Source organism: Podarcis gaigeae (genome assembly GCF_964106915.1).
Source record: "Podarcis gaigeae genome assembly, chromosome: 11".
NCBI lineage: Eukaryota > Metazoa > Chordata > Lepidosauria > Squamata > Lacertidae > Podarcis > Podarcis gaigeae.
The window spans coordinates 28,445,360-28,466,261 of NC_139687.1; the positions used below are offsets into that span (position 1 = coordinate 28,445,360).

The following is a 20,902-nucleotide window of genomic DNA, read 5'->3' on the forward strand; positions in this document are numbered from 1 at the left end:
AGAGAGAATAAAGCAACTCAGATGAAACCATTAAGAATTTGAAAACAATTTTTTGTTTCCTCCAGCATTTTTGCTTCCTAGCAAAGTTTTTAAATGTGTCCATATTTACAGAAGTGGTAGAATTTTGAATGTACTAACATTTTGCCCCCTGTTTACATGGAAGGTATTACCCTTAACTCCAGGTGTGTGTGTGTGTTTGTGGGGTGGTTGTTTTTTTTTGGGGGGGGGTATCTAGTATCCAGAAGGAAGCACATTCTGCCAGTTTTCCTATGTACAAAATGAGGCCTCTTTTTATTCAGTCTCAGTCTGTTCTAAGTTCCCCATGTTGAAAATTGATTGATTCCCACTCCAGCTGCCACAAAAATCCCAAAACCTGCTTCACAGTCAACCCCCACAAAAAAGCTTGTAACACAGCCTTCTCTCCAATGAGGAGCCACAGCTCAGGAGTATAGTTCATATTTTGCACATGTAAATTCCAGGTTCAATCCTGGCATCTTCATTTAAAAGGTTCTTAGATAGTAGAATGGGGAAAGGCCTCTGTTTCAGATCTTGACCCGTCAGCATACATAATTCAGGAGAGCTTGTATAGCAGGGCTCGGATGCTAAAGTATTTGTGCCACGAATTAAAAAGAGAGGTTCTACTCACATTTTGTGGCGGTGCTTTTCATTCACAAAACCTTATGTTCTAAGCTTAGGTGTTAATTCGGGGGGGGGGGGATCATGCTTTTCTGCACTCTTTGCAGGACATCTAAGCAAGGTTATCAAATTTTTGTTCTCCTGCATTTTCTGTGTGGTTCTTCAGTCTTGTTTGAGATCAAAAAAATCCAGCAAGAACAATATAGCAGCATGATCTCTACTGTAGAGGTGGAGAGATATTAGAATGGCTCAAAATGACACATTCTGTGACTGGAAGGGCCTATTCTGTGAACATCTTCTTAATCAAACCCACTCATGATCCATAAAAATTAGCTACATTATTGTAATTGGAATAAGTGGTCTTAAGTCTAAAATCACTAATTTTAATAAAATTAAAAATTGAGATAATTAGTTGAGTTCACTGACATTTGTGCCTCTTTTTTTATTGATCCCAAACGTCTTCCTATTACTTTACCCTGTTGGCATCTCTCTGAAATGTGCTGTAGTGTGAATGATTCTTGTAGTTTGATTTCAGTCATATGTAGTTGTTTGGAATGTGTTTGGCATTTTTGTATGTGCATTGCTCCTTTGGAAGACAACTGGCCTCCAGTGCAAATAAGTAAAAAGTTATTAAAATGCTCTATTTCATTTGCAGACAATGTTAATGAGGAAGAGTTGGAAAAGATCAAGTAAGGTAATTCTTAGTATGTGGTCTTGAGAAGAACTGTGGTGCTCTATATTGTGTCACTTGAATGGAAAGCTGTGACACATAGACTAGGTCTGCAAAACTCGGTTTATAATTTCGACAATGAGACCTTTTTAAGTGATAAGGATTTGTTATATAATGCAACACTATTGAACTGCCTTCATCATTGTAGAACACTGAAGTACATCTAACTAGGCAGTGGTCAGGGAAATCCATTTATATTAAGATCTGTTTCATATTTTGTGCTCATTTTTCTTAGTCAACTCAACCTAAACTAGTGAATGCATTTTTCATCAGGTGGTAAGGAATTCCAAAAAAGTATGCAGTAGAAATGTAGGGTGAGATCAAAAGGAGATCCAATTCTGCAAGCAGAATGAACTCCCAGTTGCATAATGTAGACCCCAAATCTTCTCTGGAGAGTTTGGTGACCCCCAAAGCACATTTGGAATACTGAAAGGTTTGGAGGTAGGGAAAGAGGAAGGGGAATTTTGTGTGTCTAACACATCACTTCCAGAATTCAGGTTACCTTTTTCCATAATGTGGTTTGTAGTATGAACAAGCTTTGAACAGGCAACTAAATATATTCACCTGGTTTGGCGTTCTTGCCACTTCTTGCAAATGATACAAAACACACATGGTTTTTGTTAAGTTGTGGGTGAACATATCAGACGACACAGTGATTCTTCCAAAGCAGCTCTTCATTTGTAAGCTGGAACAGAACTGAACTGAGGAGCTCAGTCAGCTTGCGTATATAGAGCTCCACTAGAATGCAACAGTAACCATTTTCTGTAACTAGCCAATCACTGAATGTCACTTTCGATCCTTCATTTGCATAACTATATACAGTATCCCCCTGCTGGCCCAGGGTGAGAACTTCAGTACATAACAGTTTTATTTAGTTCTAACATTGTGCTGTGAGATATATACAAATTGATCAGTGGATTATAAACTATTAAGTAGTGTGCGCACCTGCATACAAGTTCATTCATCCCTGCCCCAAACTTTTCACATGCTACTTGATTTTTAAAATTTCACTCTTGACATACCGGTAAATAATCTCATGCCATCCAGATGCATAAAATGAAGGCTAAGTTTTGTTACCAGTCCACAGACCTAATTTAGGAATAAAAATGGTGGTAGGCATGAGTCTTCATCCCTTCGTGGTGAAGAATATGAGGTTACGATGAAATGGGTCCTATGTCTGCAACCTCTGCTGCACATATTAGATATTTTGCACAACTTGGCAAGGATTCTCAAAGTGCATTATAGCTGCAGCTTCATCTTTGGTACTTGTTGTCAGTTCCAAAATGTTGCATTTTTGTTGTGTCGATCTATATAGAGAATATTCCTCAATCTACTTTACTCTGAAGTTGTATGAACACTTGCCTATAAGAGTTTGCGAGAGGTTAAACCAGGGATAGCCAACTGGTGCCCTCCAGGTGTTGTTGGACTGCAGCTCCTACCAGGCTCAGCCAGCAAAGCCAGTTATCAGGAATGATGCACTCCAGATGTCATTGTAGTCTTGCAACATCTGGAGGGAGGGACCACATTGGCTTCCCCAGATTAAATAATAGACTTGCTTACTTAAACCAGAAATAATGAACCTCAGATTTCTATTCATTTTTGGCTTTTAGAAACATTTTCTTGCAATTGCTGGTACATACTTGCAGGCCTGCTGCTTTTATTTTCATAACATGATCGCTTCTCACTACCACTTACAGAATTCTGTGGAGAAATGGCAGTATTAACTGGGTTTGTTCAATTCCACAGTCATAGCAGCACCTGTTCCAATTACCATTGGTGCCAGTAGTGGTCAGCTCTGGGTTTATCCATGTACAGCCTGGTCTTCAGAGACTCTCTTATGTCTTAGCAACCGTCAGGAGGGATTATGGAGAGGGCAAATGCAACTGAGTCACATTTGTGAGCCAAGCCTTAGAGTTGCTTCCTATTTTACCTTTTGCAAAAGAACATACATTCTTCAGTACTCAAAAATGTGCACAAAATGTGCAGAATGTGCGAAATGCACATGAGCTGGCTTTAAATTGTTTGGGACTGGAGTATCTGAAAGTCTGCCTCTTCCTATATGAATCTGTCTGGTGGTTACCGGTATATGACACCCTGCTTTTTATCCCATTTAAAGCGGTTTCCTGGTGAGGACATGAAATGGGGCATCTTCTGTGGCATTCCCTCCTGAAACGTTAAGACTAGTTTTGTTTTATCAGGCCTTTAATTATGATATATACATTTTAATTTTGCCTCTCTCTCTGCCCTTTCAATCACTGTTCTCTTGTGCATGTGAGATGACATAAGGTGGGAGTTGAGCTCCCCCTAGTGGTTGAATGCAAAATCACTGTTCAAAATTCAAATAAGTTTCTGGACTGCCATTCTGCCCAGAAAATAGTTCAGTTGTGCCTTCACCCAGTGGTTGTCATGCACTTTTTTGCAGCTTCGTCGCTCTGTTCTTCATTAATTTTATGTGTGTTAACCCTTCCACCCCACCCAGTTCCCTCTGTCTCCTTCCTGCTGGTTCCTGTTCTTCCCCCCGCTTAAGGTTTTTTTAAAACAACAACAAAAAACCCTGTGTATTTGCTACTTTGTTCCTCTACTTGGAAGACCAGTCTCAGTCTGGCCCCAATACCCTCCACTGTCCTAGCTAGTCCTCACCATCCGACCCCCACATCTCTTTTCAAGTCTCAAGTTTACCCCATTCCCACCCAAAACTGCGCTGTAGTTTTCAGCAACTGGCATTCAACTGGCATTCAGCAACTGGCATACCACAGATAATTTTTTAAAAAAAATCTCTTCCCTTAAATAAGTGCCTTCTTTTAAAATGTATCTCATATCTCAGGACAGGGAACCTCTTTTGGCTCGTAGAAAATGAGAAATGCTGTCTACCTTAGTGCTATGGACGACCACAGCGCTATGGTCAGAGAAGTCTCTGCTTGCTGCCTTCTACTGTCAAAGAACTTACCTCTGATCTTAGCACTGTGTTAGCGCTACATTGGAAATAATGCATCTCAGCACCTGACATCATATGATGTCAGATGAGTGGAGTTTGCCACATGGCCCAAATTCAAAGGCTTAGTGGGCCTTATAAGACCTGCAGGCTGGTAAAAGAATTGATAATATTAATTGCTTGTTTAGATACAGACCTCAAAATACAAACATGGAATAAAGATATCCATGTTTACATGATGAGCTTAAAGTGGCGTAGATTGTGGTTTGTGGATCTAATAATCTACATTGTATTGTAGCTGTGAAAGTGAACTATCTGATGAAGCAGGTGCAATAGCTGGCAGTGCTCAAAACATATTGCCAGGGTGTAGAGCAGGATGGCCCTCCAAATATTGCTAGACTCCAACTCCCATCATTCCTGAAAATTGGCCATGTCGGGTGGGTCTTATGGGAGCCAGAGTCCATAACATCTGGAGGACCAGAGGTTAGCCTCCATGGTTTGTAGCCTGAGCAGTCTCTCAAGCTGCAGCTTACTCCTCAATTAATCTACATTTGTCTATTCACTTTGGATTGGAGACTGTGGGGAGTGGGAGGTAGGTGCAGGGAGGAGGAAACCCTGTTGTGCAGGTGGAAGAGTAGATTTTTCTGAGCACTGATTTAGCCAGTTGATTGCTAAGGTCGTTTGCGGAGTGAAATTAGTATATCTAGTATATTTCATTCGTTTTGTGTGTATCAACTTTTGGGTTGGCAGATGTGAATTGACAGGTTGAAATGCTAGTAGAAGGGTTTTGGTTTTTTGTTTCGGTTCTGCAAAAAAACCCACCATGACCACTGTTAGGTTATCTCTTTCTGCATCATCATGTGGCCACCCAAGCTGTACTCATAATTCCTAATAGGAGTTTCACTTGGGACATTTTGACATGAAAAGAAACTACTGAAATATAAACAGAGAATGCTTTAACATCCAAATGCTGTCTAACCTTTAGAAATAGTGCCACAGAACCAGGTATAACATCCTATCCCATGGAATATTCTTACCCCACCCTGCATTTGGTTTCAGGGACCTAGAAGCCAGCACCAGATCTCCACAAACCCAGTGCTACTAGCCAGTCAATGATTAGATAGATGATTGCCCAGGATTGTCTGGAAGCAGTGTGGGTAGCCTTGGTTTAGATTAGTTTCCTTAGGTCAGGAAGAGAATCAGGGCTGCAGGCTGTTTGGTAGATATGATGGGAGAATGGCAAGCTTGTTGAAAGGATTGGCATCTAACGAGACTGGGGAAGCTAGGCTCTAGAGAGAACATGGGAAACTCTTAATGGACAACCAACCAAGCAAGCCTGTATGATTTGGAGGTTTCTTTCTGCATCATAGCTGGTGGTAGCCCTTTCATCTCCCCCCCCCCCCCCCGGAAAAGGGAAATTGGCGGCAGCCAGCTCTGCCTCTTAAGGGACTGTACTATGTACAGTGACGTGGAGGCTAAAAGGGAAAAGAAAACAATATTATGTAATGAAACCATAGTCTGTATAGGGGTGTGCATACATATAAGGTTATAGTTCCCAGCAGAATGTGAATAATGTTGAATTGACCAGTGTGCTGGTGGTCTGAAAGCACAAAGTGCATGGGATCTAATCTTGAAAAGGCAACCGGGTATAGATTACCTATGATAGGTATAGCCAACATGTTGCCCCCCAGATGCTACTGGACCTCAACTCCTATTACCCCCAGCCAGCATGGCCAACAGTCATGAATTATGGAAGTTGTAGTCCAGCATCATCTAGAGAGCACCATGTTGGGTTTCCTCTGATAATTCATGGCTACATAAGCAGACAATGTACCGATGAGTTATGCCCTGTCACTATAAAAATGGTGATTACACTGTGCTGATTTGGCAGGGAAATCCAAGTTGAATATATTTTTTTAATTTGTTCTTTGTAAGTTTTTGGGTATTCACTTAAGCACTTTCTTTAAATAGCCATTCAGGTGGGAAGCAAATCACGGGGTTATGGTTTGCTTGTGCTCTAGCTAAATCAGAGTTCTCTCTCTACCTAAAGTTTCAGACCCAGAGTATACGTCTGTCAGACCTGCACCGAAAAGCTCAGCTGTGGAGAGGGATAGTCAGTGTCACTTTGATTGAAGGTCGTGAACTCAAAGCCATGGATCCAAACGGGCTCAGTGATCCCTATGTGAAATTCCGACTGGGACACCAGAAGTACAAGAGTAAGGTAACTTTGTTGAACTGTTATTCCAAATGGTGGTGGTTTTAAATGTATTTGCAGCATTTTGAGTGTTAAACAGAGTAATTCTTCAGACTGCCAAACTGAAATCCAAGGATTCTTGTTCAATCAACAATGTTGTAGCTTTAGTAGACCTAAATCTAGTTACTACATATACCTTAAGCAGGCCTAGCCAACAGAAAGCTCTCCAAATACAATTGTCATCACCTGCAACCATTGACCATGTTAGTTCAGGCTGATGGGAACTGTAGTACACAAGATCTGCATGTTTTATATGTCTAATGGGGATTTCAAGTTTTTCTTTTTAAACTGCAGACACTCGGGCCTCTGTGTACTTACGTTGAAACTCTCTTGAGCTTCAAACTGGTTTGCCATGGATAGGATTCTGTAGTTCAAGAACCATATCCCTGAGCTACACTCAATGTATGCACCAAGCTTTATGGTTCTTGAACAGTGACCCTAGTTCTAAAAGGACATTTGGGTCTAGACTAGACAGGATCTAGTACAGTCAAACCTTGGTTGTCAAACGTAATCCATTCCGGAAGCCCATTCAGCTTCTGAAATGTTCAACAACCGAGGTCACTTGTCTGCAAGAGCTTCCTGCACTCAAGCGGAAGCTGCATTGGACATTCAGCTTCTGAAAAACGTTTGACAACTGGAGCATTTACTTCTGGGTTTTTGGCGAAACATTCCAAAATGAAGGCGTTCAGGAGCCGAGGTTTGACTGTGTATTACTTTAGTTATGCCCAAGAAAAAAATGTTTCTTGAAGCTTTGGGGAGCTAGACTGGGGATAGGTGGTCTTCTGATTATTGTTTATATGAAATTAGTTAGTTAGATATAGATAAACACTCTTTTGTTGAAAGCCTGTTTATGAATACTACAAACAAAAAAAATCCTATCCTGAGAACTAATAATTTTATCCTGTTACTTTTTAAAAGGTAGCTTTGCTGAATTTTTATCAGTAAGAAACTGACTTTATTAGCGTACATCTAAGGGAACATTTTAGGGAACCTGAAAAAATTCTAAAATAATTCATACGTTGCAGAAAAGCATACTATATTTAATCTTTAGTGTACCTTATTTCCTACATAAACATTTGAAAATGTCTGAAGAAGCTGTTGGTTTGCTGAACTATTTCTTAACTATACCAAAAGAATATTCTGTTGTTCCAGGAGGTGCAAGTTTCCATAACTCCCTTTACTTTTTTTCCAGATTATGCCAAAAACTTTGAATCCTCAGTGGAGAGAACAATTTGACCTGCATCTCTATGAGGAACGAGGTGGAATTATTGATATTACAGTGTGGGACAAAGATGCTGGCAAAAAGGATGATTTTATTGGCAGGTTTGTCTGATTACAAACAACTTGTATTCCGAGAATGAGAAATGATTATTTTATTTATTTGTTTGTTAAATTTCTATACTGCCCTTCATCTGGGCACCACGGGGCAATTTACAACATAAAAACACAAAAATGCATAATACAGTAACAAACAAAAACCAAAAAAGCTCCTCATACACAGTTTAACTAGACTGACTCCAACTACAAAAGTTGAGGCTGCTGAATAGACTCTTGGGCTGGGGTGTTGCTTAGGGGTTTTTGTTGAGTGTCTTTTTTGCTGCTTTTATTGATATATTTATTTATTTATATATATATATAGAGAGAGAGAGAGAGAATCTTTTTAGATCTTATTATGATTTATGTAGAAATTGTTTTAATTCATTTGTTTACTTTTTGATGTTTTATTTATTGCTTATGACTACTTTTTTCCTCCTGAAAATGTCTTGCAAGGCAGCTGGTAAGGATTTCTCCTCAGGGTTTACTCTTGAAGTCTTTCTCACAAAGGCCACTTTGGTGCTGCAAACACAGCAAAAACAACACAGGAGGCAGCAACAGTATGACTCATTTCATTATGTTTGTAATTATTTTTTTCCATGTTGTAGGCCTTGAGATGCTTTTAACATGCAGCATACAAATAAAATTATGTATGTAATGTAAAAGGTCAAGGATTGTTTAATTAGAGAGGATGAAGTTTTGAATTGATATATTGCAAACTGCCCTGTGATCCTTGGATGAAAGGTGGTATAGAAATTTAATAACTAATAATAATAGCAATGAACGATAATAATGACAGTGATTTCATATACACTTGTGCTACTTTTATGGGGGGGGGACACCGTAGAAATTATCTGTTGTTGACTTTTTCCATTTTATACGGGAAGAAATTTCCTTGACCAGTAGGTGGCACATCACACCAACTGAAAGATGTAATTTTTCAAAACTCAGTTACAAAAGAATCAAGATGCAGGAAGTTCCACTGATGACATTTGAAGAGGGAAAGATGATTGGCTATTTTGTCATGACGACCATTAATATGCTTGAGTGAAATTGTTCAAAGCAGTCTGCTTTGTTCAAAGCAATATTTTTGACAAGGAGGATTGTTTGAATGAGTGTCTATCTCTCTTCCAAGGGAACACACAAGAATCACAGGATCTGTGTGTGGTTTTTTGCACTTTCCCAAACCATGCTTGTTGTGCTGCTTATGGTTTCCAGACCTGGGTTCAGCAACATAACCTTGAAGGCTAGGCTTTCCTAGGTCACTATGGTCAGCGAAGTGATTGGTAGTGAGGAGTCACAAATGTCTCTCACAGAAGCAAACTTACCACCACCACCACCACCAACACGTGTGGTAGAGGTCACCATTGTAGTTCCTCTGTGTAGGGTTCCATCAGTTTAACAATTTATAGAGGTTAATAGAAGCAATGCTTTACTATGGACAACTATTGCTGGATAGTTGTTAGTAAAACTGCCCATACTTACTGATTTGTTGTTGTTGTTTACTCCCACCACACCTGCTGTGGAGCTAAGTGGGGGACGCAGGTGGCGCTGTGGGTTAAAGCCTCAGCGCCTAGGACTTGCCGATCGAAAGGTTGGCGGTTCGAATCCCTGTGGCGGGGTGCGCTCCCGCTGCTCGGTCCCAGCGCCTGCCAACCTAGCAGTTCGAAAGCACCTCCGGGTGCAAGTAGATAAATAGGGACCGCTTACCAGCGGGAAGGTAAATGGCGTTTCCGTGTGCGGCTCTGGCTCGCCAGATGCAGCTTTGTCACGCTGGCCACGTGACCCGGAAGTGTCTCCGGACAGCGCTGGCCCCTGGCCTCTTAAGTGAGATGGGCGCACAACCCCAGAGTCTGTCAAGACTGGCCCGTATGGGCAGGGGTACCTTTACCTTTACCTTAGGCAAGGAAAATAGTCTGTCACTAAGCAGAGGGGGGAAGGAGGGTCTGCAAAATAGCCAGTGAGCACAGCTTTATTACTGTTCTTTCCTTGTATGTCTACAGCCAGATGGGTAGCTGGGTGGAGCAATGAAACACTAGGATTAAGCCAGGATAGCTGGTCCATATAAATAAATATAAATAATAAGTAAACATTTATTTATATCCCACCCTCCCCTGCTGAAGTCGGGCTCAGGGCGGCTAACATCAAATATATAACATTGGTATAAAATCAAACAATAATTAAATTAATTCCTAAAAACAGGTCAGAATCAAATTAAAGTCTAATTACTGCTTCCCACAGGGTTAGGGTTGAACAGTAAGTGCTCAGTGACCAAACATGGTTAATGCACAGCAAGATTCACAGGCCAACGTTGTTACAGATTATGTGATCTGTTAGCTGCAAACAAGTCATAGGTCTGAGCAAACAAACCATAGCTAAGCTAAACAAGCAATGGTTTTACATTGCGTCCAAATGCAAACATTGGGCATGGGCATGGACTATTGTAAGTTTGTTGTGAATAGCACATGGCTGTTAGTCCAAAAACTAAGTACAGTATGGTTGAAAGGTATTTCATACATGAGAACTGTTAATTGGTTATCCCTTGTTTACTGCTACTCCCTATTGACCTGTTTTATCAGTGTGTGCATGCATCTGTGTGTCTGTGTGTTTAATCTGGAAATTACACACACTGTGAATTATTCAAACTGTGAATAATGTAAACATCATGACTGTTGTTGTTTTTTCATTTCAAATTTTTACTGTTTTGAAGTAACAGCCTGAGCACAGCCTCTTAATATTGTTATCCACTCTTGTGTTGTTAGTAGGCTTTAATGGCCGAAGCTCTATTTTAAAAGCTATGAGCTGGAATTTCATCTTTCAGAATGAATTTTCTATAATTTATACATACGGTTAAAGGTCTGAAACATCCTGCCTGTTTGCCATGAACTTAATTTTCATGCAGTACATAAGGCCAGTCTTGACTGCTCATTATGCTTTGGAGAACAGCTTTTTGCTGTTACTCGAACAGTGTTTCTTCCTGGGCATGTTGAATTCTCAGGTGTTTTACCAGGCTGCTTTCCTATCCACTACCTCATGCAATTTTATTATTAGTATTCCTGTAGTTGCTTAAGAGCTTCAGAGAGAATCTCCATTCCCATGCAACCATAACAGTGTGAGAGGCGTCTCCCTAATCCTAGCAGTTCTCCATTGCTTTACCCTTTTTTTGGCTCCATTGTTATAATGGATCCAGTGGGGCTAGAGAGACTTTGCTTGTGTTACACAAATGCTGATATGTGGCAATTGCTAGTTCCTGGCTCTAGCACTAGGGAATAGATGGTGCTGAAGCAGAGTTACACCAGTTATTTTCCAGTTTTGTTTCTACCCTCATCCATTTGTGTATCTCAAGCACTTATTCTATCATCGGTAAAAGATGGGTCATCCTAAACCTTTTGCTTTCTAGTCTCTTGGCCGCCTTCTCCTGTCAGTTCCTTTTCTCTTTTATGTCAAATACAGTACCAGCAGTGTTTCCACTGTAGTCTTATGGCACCTTGTTGTGAGAAAAACAGACTTTTTGTCAGGTAAATAGTTCAAATGGAGCCTCATTCCAAACCCTTGTTATTTTTTATTTTATTTTTAAGTATTGGGGATGTCTCCTGCCCTGAAGAACAGCCCTCACCTTTTCTACAGTCAGTGTCCACAAAAACATAATAATAGATAGCTTATGCAGCCCAAAGAATATAGCCACAAAGTGTGGCTATATTATGGCAATTGTGAAACATACATCTCCACTTGCATTGTCTTTTAGGCAGCTTATTTTCATCTGCTAATACTGAAGTAAAAATTTCAAATGAAGGAGACTGTCTTAATCTCCATGTAATTATTTAACTTTCTGTCACCTGTGCTTTTGAACAATCGTGACTCTGCCACCTATACAATGATAGGCTAATAAATCCTTGTGATTGTTATAAATTTAACACGTAAGAGTAATCTGGCCAAATTGGCTGCTGACAGCTGCAATATATTTCCAGGAATGAGTGCTGTCGGTGAACAAGTTGTTTCAGCGAGCATACAGGATAAGTAAAAATCCTATGTTGTGTAATTTTATTCTCTTGGAGTTCTTTACAGTCCCATACTGCAGGATTTATAGAGTTGTTTATTAGTAGGAAACCATGCATGTTTATCTTCAAAATGACATTGATTTTTGCTCATATTTTTATGTTGGGGGAATTACTGGTGACTGATTCATTTTCATTTTCTGTGAGTCATCACTGTCCGTTCTCAATAGCTGGCAGCTCTCTGTGCATTTTGGCAAAATGTGTGACACATTCCTATTGCGTGTGGCGGGAGTGTGTGTGAGAGAGGTGAAATAATCACAGACCACCATTAAATTTAACTGGTTTAGAAGTGTATTTCTATATGAACAAGGTCTTGCATCATTTTTGTCTGACTTAACCTACCGTATAGGCTATGGGAACCTATGCTGAAATAAGATTAATCACCCTATTTCCCCCTGCACTGTACATACTCTGTTGTTACGGTTTTACTACAGTACCATTTTCAGAGCAGAGGCTTTTGGCACACACATGAATGGAGTAAGAAATGTGGCTGTTTCATATGAATTATCTCACAATAATTGTTGTTCAATACCTTAAAATGAGCCTTGAGCATTGCTGCACCAGGACTCCCCCCCCCCCATTTGTTTGATGTTACAGGAGTTTTCTGCTTAGGATCAGTGATTTACTCCAGCTGAGTGGGGCAACCATTTATAGAAGGCAGGTGACAGACCTGCTCTATGTTCTGAATATATGCAAGTATTCTTTCAGGTTTTTTCTGGACAATTAAACAAGCAGAAATTTGTTGCTAAGAATGCATACTAAAGACAAAAATCCACTTGCTCTTAGCGCTCTGCTATTTTGAAATGTGCCTTTGAATCTATCCAAGAAAATAAATATGGCTGTTGGGAACTTTGGTGAACCCGTCCTCTCTTTGCCCAGGTGTGTCCTACCTACGTTCAGCAATGGGTAAAAGACTGATCCTTGATATTTATTCACAAACCCCTTCCTATGGAAATTTTAGTGTGAAAAGAAGCTTGTGTGTATGTGTGCAAGTACAAATGCATAAGCACGCCAAGTGGTCCATGTACAGGCTTCACGGCATATAAATGTTCTTTATGCAGGGCAGGGCAGCCAATCAACGTGTCATCAATTTCAGAATATTTAAGAATATAATTTTTTAAAAAAACATTAATTCAATGATATGCCGCACATGAACACTTACCAGTTAATCTCCCTTGAAAAATAATGTTTGACTTCAGCCCGGTAGAGAAAAGGTGCAAAGTTTCACCATATATGCTATAAAAAAGACACATGACAATGTCATTGATCCCTTATTTTAATAGATTTGGGCTTTTTTCCTGTTGACCTGTATTTGATGTGCTATTCAGGTGGATCGGTGCATATAAACACTTGGCTATGATTCTGAGTTGTGGAGGCTATGTTGTACTGTGTTTATATTATACATTTATGCTATGCTTCATGTTAATGGAAGTTCATTGTTCTTCCAGGCTTTTATGTTAGTTTTTAATATTCAGGGTTTCTATTATGTCTGCTTTGTTTAAGGACAGGATGGTCCTGTGCTGATTTGTCTGGCATGTTTTCTATTCGCCTCCTCCTCTCCAGCTGTACTAAGGCACTCCCAGTTAAATATACTACAAGTAGGTGTCCCAAATTGCCCTTGACCCTATTCTGTAAAATAACTAACAGAGTGATTAATCCATTGCTGGTGTCCAGACATCTTTTCTGATTAACAAGTAGACCCTACCTTGTTTTCATGCTTGCAGCTGAAAACAACAACCTGCCTTTCAGAGGGAGGTTTAGAGATGGGAAAATCTGTTCATTTTGGTTTCTCTCTCTTTTCCCCCCTACGCTTAAGTTCAGTTCCGAATCAGTTGGTGTTTTTATATCATTGTTATGAACATTCAGTAGCCTTTTAGTGCAATTTTCTCATAATATATACATCTTTGTATGCAATTTTGTCTAATGTACACATTTTTGCAAAGAATTTTCCCTTATGTAAAATAGTTTCGTGGTTATGTCACCAACAGATGCATTTTTTAATGGGCAGTCTACTCCAGCATGCATTTTTGTACATGTTACTTTGCTGAAGAATTTCAAAGATGACTCTTTCAGTTCTCATATTGTTTCAAAAAGTGTGAGTTAATAGGCTCACCTGAAATGCAAACTGAATAAACTTTCTCCACCATTCGTATCCGCAAGCCGTTCAAACAGTTAAACCTTATTTGGGAATTCGGATGGGAGAGCTTCTCTTGGTTTGATTTGGAACTAGGCTTGGGAAACCAAGCTACCCTCGCCAAAATAAAACTATCAGGAAATTGCTCAGATTTCCATATTCAGAGGCTTTTTGTGCTTCCGGTGCTGACACCCAGAGCACAAAAAGCTGTCTGTCCTTTTCCCTTCCATCTTCTTAGCTTTCTTCCTCCCTGCCCCAGCGCCAGTAATGCTGCAACACAAGGATAGGTAGAGGTGCACAACATTGGAATATGACCCAAGATAGAAATGGTACTTGGTTCAGAATACAGTAGAGCATTACAACTTAGACATGTATTTTGATGGATTTTGCTGACATGCCTAAAGAATTTAAGACATTAGCTGAGTTGGTTAGAGTGTGAGGCTCATAATACCATAATACCAAGGTTGCAGATTTGATCCCTGTACAGGCCAGCTGCATATTCTTGCATATTCTTGTGGGGGGGGGTTGGACTAGATGACCCTTGGGATCCCCTCCAATTCTATTATTCTATTATTTGGATAAGAAAGGCGCGACATTTCAGTTCTAGCATTGTGCCTTTTGAGCATCATTTGCTTCAAAAGCAGCTATATAATTTAGTATATTTATATATAAGAAGAAGTTGCGTCGTCTTTCTTATGACGGAATGAGCTGAACAGCCAAAGAACAGGGTCTTGAAATACTGCTTTCTAAACCCCGGGACGGCTGCCTTTGTTTGTGTTTTGCATAGCTGAGTGCGTGTCATTCCACACTGCTCTTGCGAAGGCAGCCACATGCTAATCAAAACATTTGTTTCTAGGTGCCAGGTTGACCTGTCGACCCTGAGCAAAGAGCAAACTCATAAGCTGGAGTTGCCTCTGGAGGAAGGGGAAGGCTTTCTGGTATTGCTGGTCACCTTGACTGCCTCAGCTGCAGTCAGCATCGCTGACCTCCCAATCAATGCCCTGGAGGACCTAAAGGAACAGGAAGAAATACTAAAGAGATATGTATGTAGTGCCTCTCTCTTGCTCTTGCTACGTATGATTGCAAATGTGAAAAACCATGAACTGTATATTCAGCGATGAATGGGGGAAATGGCTTGTTACCCCTAAAAACCCATCCAAGCTGTTGCTTTTTCAGAATGTATATTTAGTACTACAGATTTATACTAGCCAAGTTAATATCTACAAGTAATGCTGTTTATAATGTCCCAGTGCATTGCCGTAAAGATTATTCTGTTGGTTCTTGCCAATTAGTTTTTGTTCAGTGCTTTTCAATTCCAGTCACCATGTGAATTTACTTTGTTGCTTTTCTCAAATGAACATTTGGTGCCATAATTAAAAAGTTATGCCACTGATTTCCCCCACCCCAAAGAGTAAGTCAAATAGCTTTAAGAGTCCAATAAATAAATGGACCAACTTTGCTATTGTTTAGAGAGTTTTATGATAGGTTTTTCCTTCATTAATGCATAAGAATGGTGGTATGACCCTTCATAAAAATAATTGTGCTAAATTTTAAAATTGTGTTCAGATATTTTGAAAACAAATATTTCCCAGCATCCTCATAGCATGTCGGCTTCTGTGTAGTTTTGGTAAAGCAACAGCAAGGGGAGCTCTTACTCCAGCATTTATGAATACTGAACTCACTAAAACTGACTTACTAGACACAAAGAATAAAGAAGAAAGCTATTTTCACCTAAAATTACAAAGCTTTTATTGTACAGTGCTGCCAGGTGTTTAGAGGGCTTCTCTAGACACTCTGCCATTAAACCCAAGCTCTGACTAACAAAGGGCTGTTTAATTTTTTTTATTTTAAAATATTCCTATTCCCTTGCTGACATCCTTTCAATAACTGAATTTAATAAAGATGTACCTTATCAGGCTCTGCAGATAACATGAAGTGCTAGTACTAATGCTGTACAATATTCTTCAAACAGATTAGCAGGATGTGCGCTTCAGCAAATTTATTCTACCTATCTCCACTGAATCAGCTGTCTGCTGGTGCTTGTACAAATCATACACCAATAGTGTTATCATAAACACAGTTTAATAGAGGTGACTTAGCAAGGCTAAACATTATATTTCCTAAACCAACTGAGAGCTAAGATACAGTGTACTATGCCTGAAAACTAATAATTACGAGTATTATTTCAGATTTTGGTATCAACCAAGACAGACTGGTCTGTCAGACTACATCTTAATAGATATAATGCATTTCTGATGGATTAATTGCAGTGATACATATTTTGATACCAAGTAGTGAGAATAATATTTTTTCTCCATTATCAGGTTAATGTGAAACAAGTGATACTGACGATTATAACACCACAGAAATATTGTCATATATTTCACAACTTTTTTGAACCTTGAGCCATTTTTGTTTACCCCCAGAATTGTGTCTCTGGTATTGTTGGTATAAAAACAGGATTGCATTCTGTAAAAAAGAAAAAGAAAAAATACCTGGCATGTCAATTTATCACATTGGTTATTTCAGGCATTGTTATGTTTACTTACAAACTTAACTACCCTTTTCCCTAACATGACCCATACATACATAGCTTTAGAAAGACAGATTAAAGGACACAGTATTGCACAGTATTTGTGGAACTCTTGCCATTCCTATATGTTGTCACCTGTTTTATTTCCAGCGTTCGTGCTGCCACCCTTTTAGAGAATATACAGTGAACTATTACTGTGCAGCTAGAAAGATTCAGGAATCCTTTTATCATCTTTATTTTATAGATTTTTTTAAAGCTTTCCTAAAGAGACTTTTCCATTTTAAAATGTATTTTGTGTCTATTCTTGAGACAGAAACCAGTAAATGAGCTGACCTTGCCATCAGATCAAATAGCCTTGCAAAATGACTCTATTACTGTCATTTAACCATTTGTAGCTGAACATCAGAGCCCTGCAAATTAAACAGGCATTACTGTTTGAACCATTATTTTATCACTATTGTATGAAAAGCTTAATTCCTTTTGGGGTGGGGGGAAGGAGGGCCATAATGGGTAGCAGACCAAGAGAGAGATTGTATGACCTTTTCAGAACGGGTGTGCTGAACCCCTGCTCCCCCTTGTCACAGTTTAAAAACCAGAGAAGCTAGTTTAGTGAAGAAGTTGTTAGCATTCCATTTTTATTATGACATTTCACAGTCATCCGATTTAATGTCCCTTGACCGGATTGTCCACCGTGAGACGATGGGCTTGAAATGTTATTTAGAGCATTGATAAAAGGTGAGCAGTTCTAAGATGACAGCGAGTCATAAGGCTGGTGGTGTGACATTAATTTTCTCCATAACAAAGATGGAATAAGACGTCATGGTGACAAGCTGTCAATCAGTACTGGCCCCTCAGTGTATCTCAATGCCATAGGATGGGGTATTGGTTCTCCCATAATAGACCTGAACTGAGATGCTCTCCCTGACAGCTGCTGCAGCCATACAGAAAATATATTATACAGCCTTTCATTAAAAAAATAAAGAGGACTCATCTCCAGAGCATTTCAATCTTTTCCCATCTATTGAGGGCTGAAAGGATTCACAGCAAATCATAAGATTTCACTGCTATGGAAATTTCAGGCCTTCGATACCATCCAGGTTTTGAAGCCTTCAATAATAATCATAAATAAGAAGGCTGACAATCGGCTGATAAATCATTACTTTAAGTTGCATGTTTAAAGTAATGTATTAAAGTAATTTGCTTTTCACAAAATCCTACAATAATATTCTATGGTATGTCACTGGCCCAGATTGTCAGAATGTGCAGTAAATTGCTCCAAATCAGCTGACTAGCTGAATCTAAGTTCAAACTATAATTACCCCATAGAGCCCTGACAAATAGTACCAAGTGAAATACTGCAATCTCTCTCCCCCCCCCCCCCCCGTGTGTGTGGGTAATGTGAGTGCAGGTGGAACAAAATTGAATTTGTGCTTTTGCTTTTATCTTGTAGGAAATGTGAGATAAATATAGTTTCAAAACCTACAGAACAAACATGTAATTTCCACATGCCTGCCACCCTTGTTCTACATATGTGAGAACTGGAAAATATCTGAATTTAGATACAAGCTTGACAAAAAAAGCCCGCCAAACCTTCTTGAGAATTGTAACAAATGACATGCTATCAGCAAAGCATCTGTATTCTGATGCTATCTGTAACATAACTTTCAGAATCAGGCAGTTTGGAATCCTATAAACAGTGTTTGTTTAGTTTTGGTCCTATGATTATACACAATTCTGATGATAGACAAATGTTTTCGAAAATTTGTAATAAATGGGCACGTGTTTCCATAGAAAGCAATAGATATAAATGCATTTATATGTGAAAATTGATGTGCCATATAACTGCAGCGCTTTGGCTCAGTATGCCAAGGTCAGACCTTCTCTGTACGCAATAAGTGTCTTAGGGGATTTATATTGTGGGCTTTGTGTCTGACTCTTATTGGTAAAAATGTTTGTCTAACACTTTAATAGTTGATATTTCAAGCAGAAAATATTCCTTTTTTCTTGAGCAATATACCACTAATGATTATCCATTAAGCAGCAACATAGTAGAAAGGAAAAGTAATGTCTACTTCTATTAAATCCAACTTTGCTTTAAGTTGACACATTAAAACATAAAGAAATCCTGTTTATTCTTGATATATCCGGCTTGGGTTTTATATATACATAATATACATATATGCACACGTCTTGTTTTGGGAAAAAATAAAAGTTTGTTATAAAACATGATGTTGCTTTTGGAAGAATGATCAGCTATTATATAGTTTTCTTTATCTAATACATAGTTTTATACAAAAACTGTATGAGAAATTAATGTGCACAAAATTTATGATTTTTTTTTGAAAAAGTTGCTCGTTTTTTCTCCCTATGTCTATTTATAGGTTAAATACAAGTTGTTGAATGCATTAGTGATATTTTTGCCAAGAGATATGGAAGCTGTTGTGAAGGGATCTGCTTTCTCTAGCTGCTTAAAGATAGCTCTAGTCTTGTTTAAGGTATCCCCTAAAACCAGCAGTCATTTGCCATTTAAACATGGGCTTCTGAACTGCATCTCTAGAACTGGATATACCTCTGTCTTAGGGTATACAGAAATATCTTTTGATGCGTTGTGACTTGGGGCATTCTCTTTCAGCATCATTTTGGTGCACTATTTATTACAATTAAATATTGATATATTCAGAATAAATAATGCACTAACATGAAGCTGAAAGATGAGTGCTGTGGTTTAGATCTTTAAAAATCAAATACTGGGAATGGAAATAGATATTTCCTACACTGAGTAGAAACTATACAGTACTGAAAACACATAGTTGATTTCCAAGAATAAGATTTAAGAATAATCAAACAACCATTATAAAATGTGATAGAAGACGGAATCGCATTTGCCTGTTTTCCCTCCCTTTGCAAGCTCTTCCTAACTTCATAGTTTTTTTGTGTGTGTTCTAGAGTCTAGTGCGGATGTTTCATAACATGAAGGATGTGGGATTTCTCCAGGTGAAGGTTATCAGAGCAGAAGGTTTGATGGCAGCTGACGTTACAGGCAAGAACTACTTCAATTTTTGTGGTGATAGTTATCCTATTGAAGCATTTCTGGTCTGGTTTATAGCCTTTTTCAAAACTAGCACTCCCGATAGGGTAGAAAACTTAAGTTTGCTAGGATCTTTGCAAATGAACTCTATCTTCTCATATTTGTGCCTGTGTGCAAATTCGTTTCAGCTTTTTAATGCTTTCCCAAACCGTATGTGAATTGAAACAGTAATCATTTGAAATATGCATGTCTTTGAGTTTTTGAATGTAGTTCTCTAGTTAAATGTGTACACATACTAGGGTAAAGCGTGCTTATAAATGCATATATTAGTGAAAAATAACACAAACCACCTTTTATTAGGCGAATTTGCTTTACAAAAATGTGTGTTTTAGAATAAATTTCTGGTGAATTTCCGTAAGCACCTTTAATTAAAAAATTGCAAACTAATGTGGAAACTGAATTTAAGATTAGAAAATTGAGAAATCAAAATTAACATATTTGCCCATCCTTAGTTTGGACTTTGTACAGCTCAGAACCTTACTGAAAATAGTAATGGAAAAGGATTTTAATGAAACAATGCATCACAGCCCCTCCAAAAGGTTTCGTGTTGTTAAGCTTCATTCCCAGTGGGCTACAGCAGATACAGAATAGTAAAACAAAATGGAGTCCAGTATTTTGCAAGATAAAATTCACTTGTTCATGGCAGGGCAAGTTCATATGTTAGTCAAAAACAGTATTTTAAAAAATTGTAAAGCAGAGGAGGGCTTAAAATACAGCTTCAGAATAGTATGTTTCTGATGGATGTTCCTCTGAAAATGTAGGATATTTGCATCAGCACTCTGGATAGCATCATCATGCCTGTTGCCATATTTATTTATTTTATTTTATTACATTTCTCTGCCTCCTTTCTTCAAGGTGGCACATGTGGAGTTCTCTGGTGGTTTCTCATCTGTGTTGACAAGACACAGACCTCTTTGGGTTCTGCAGGATTGCTGAATCGTAAATCTTCTTACGAAGTTGCAAGCATCATGTATCTTTACATTTGTCCAGAGATACACCTACTTGCCAAAATTTTTAGCACACATTTTCTTCATGGGCCTTCTTTAGTGGTTTAACAGCTGATTCCACATCTACATACCCATTGGATGGATGGATGGATTTATGGCACCTTTCTGCCAAGGCAGTCTGCAGTTTTAAAATACTAAAAACAAATTGACTTGAGCAGGCCTTGAAGTTGTCTTTGTCTCCTTCCCACAATGTTCATTGGTTGTATGGCAGTGGGGAAA

General features: G+C 38.9%; 1 protein-coding gene across 14 annotated transcripts in view; it reads left to right on the forward strand.

Annotated features, from left to right (window-relative positions):
• The window catches only part of MCTP1 (multiple C2 and transmembrane domain containing 1), a 169,891-nt gene that overhangs the window by 62,318 nt on the left and 86,671 nt on the right, over positions 1–20,902 (forward strand). For 9 of the 14 annotated variants that reach the window (XM_083703130.1, XM_083703137.1, XM_083703136.1 and 6 more), the window contains 5 exons: positions 1,292–1,330; positions 6,349–6,519; positions 7,745–7,875; positions 14,912–15,098; positions 19,535–19,628. In XM_083703130.1, coding sequence (XP_083559256.1) covers positions 1,292–1,330; positions 6,349–6,519; positions 7,745–7,875; positions 14,912–15,098; positions 19,535–19,628 — 622 coding nt within the window. The remainder of the gene's footprint in view (positions 1–1,291; positions 1,331–6,348; positions 6,520–7,744; positions 7,876–14,911; positions 15,099–19,534; positions 19,629–20,902) is intronic. The other 5 variants (XM_083703138.1, XM_083703140.1, XM_083703135.1 and 2 more) reach the window with 1 other exon arrangement.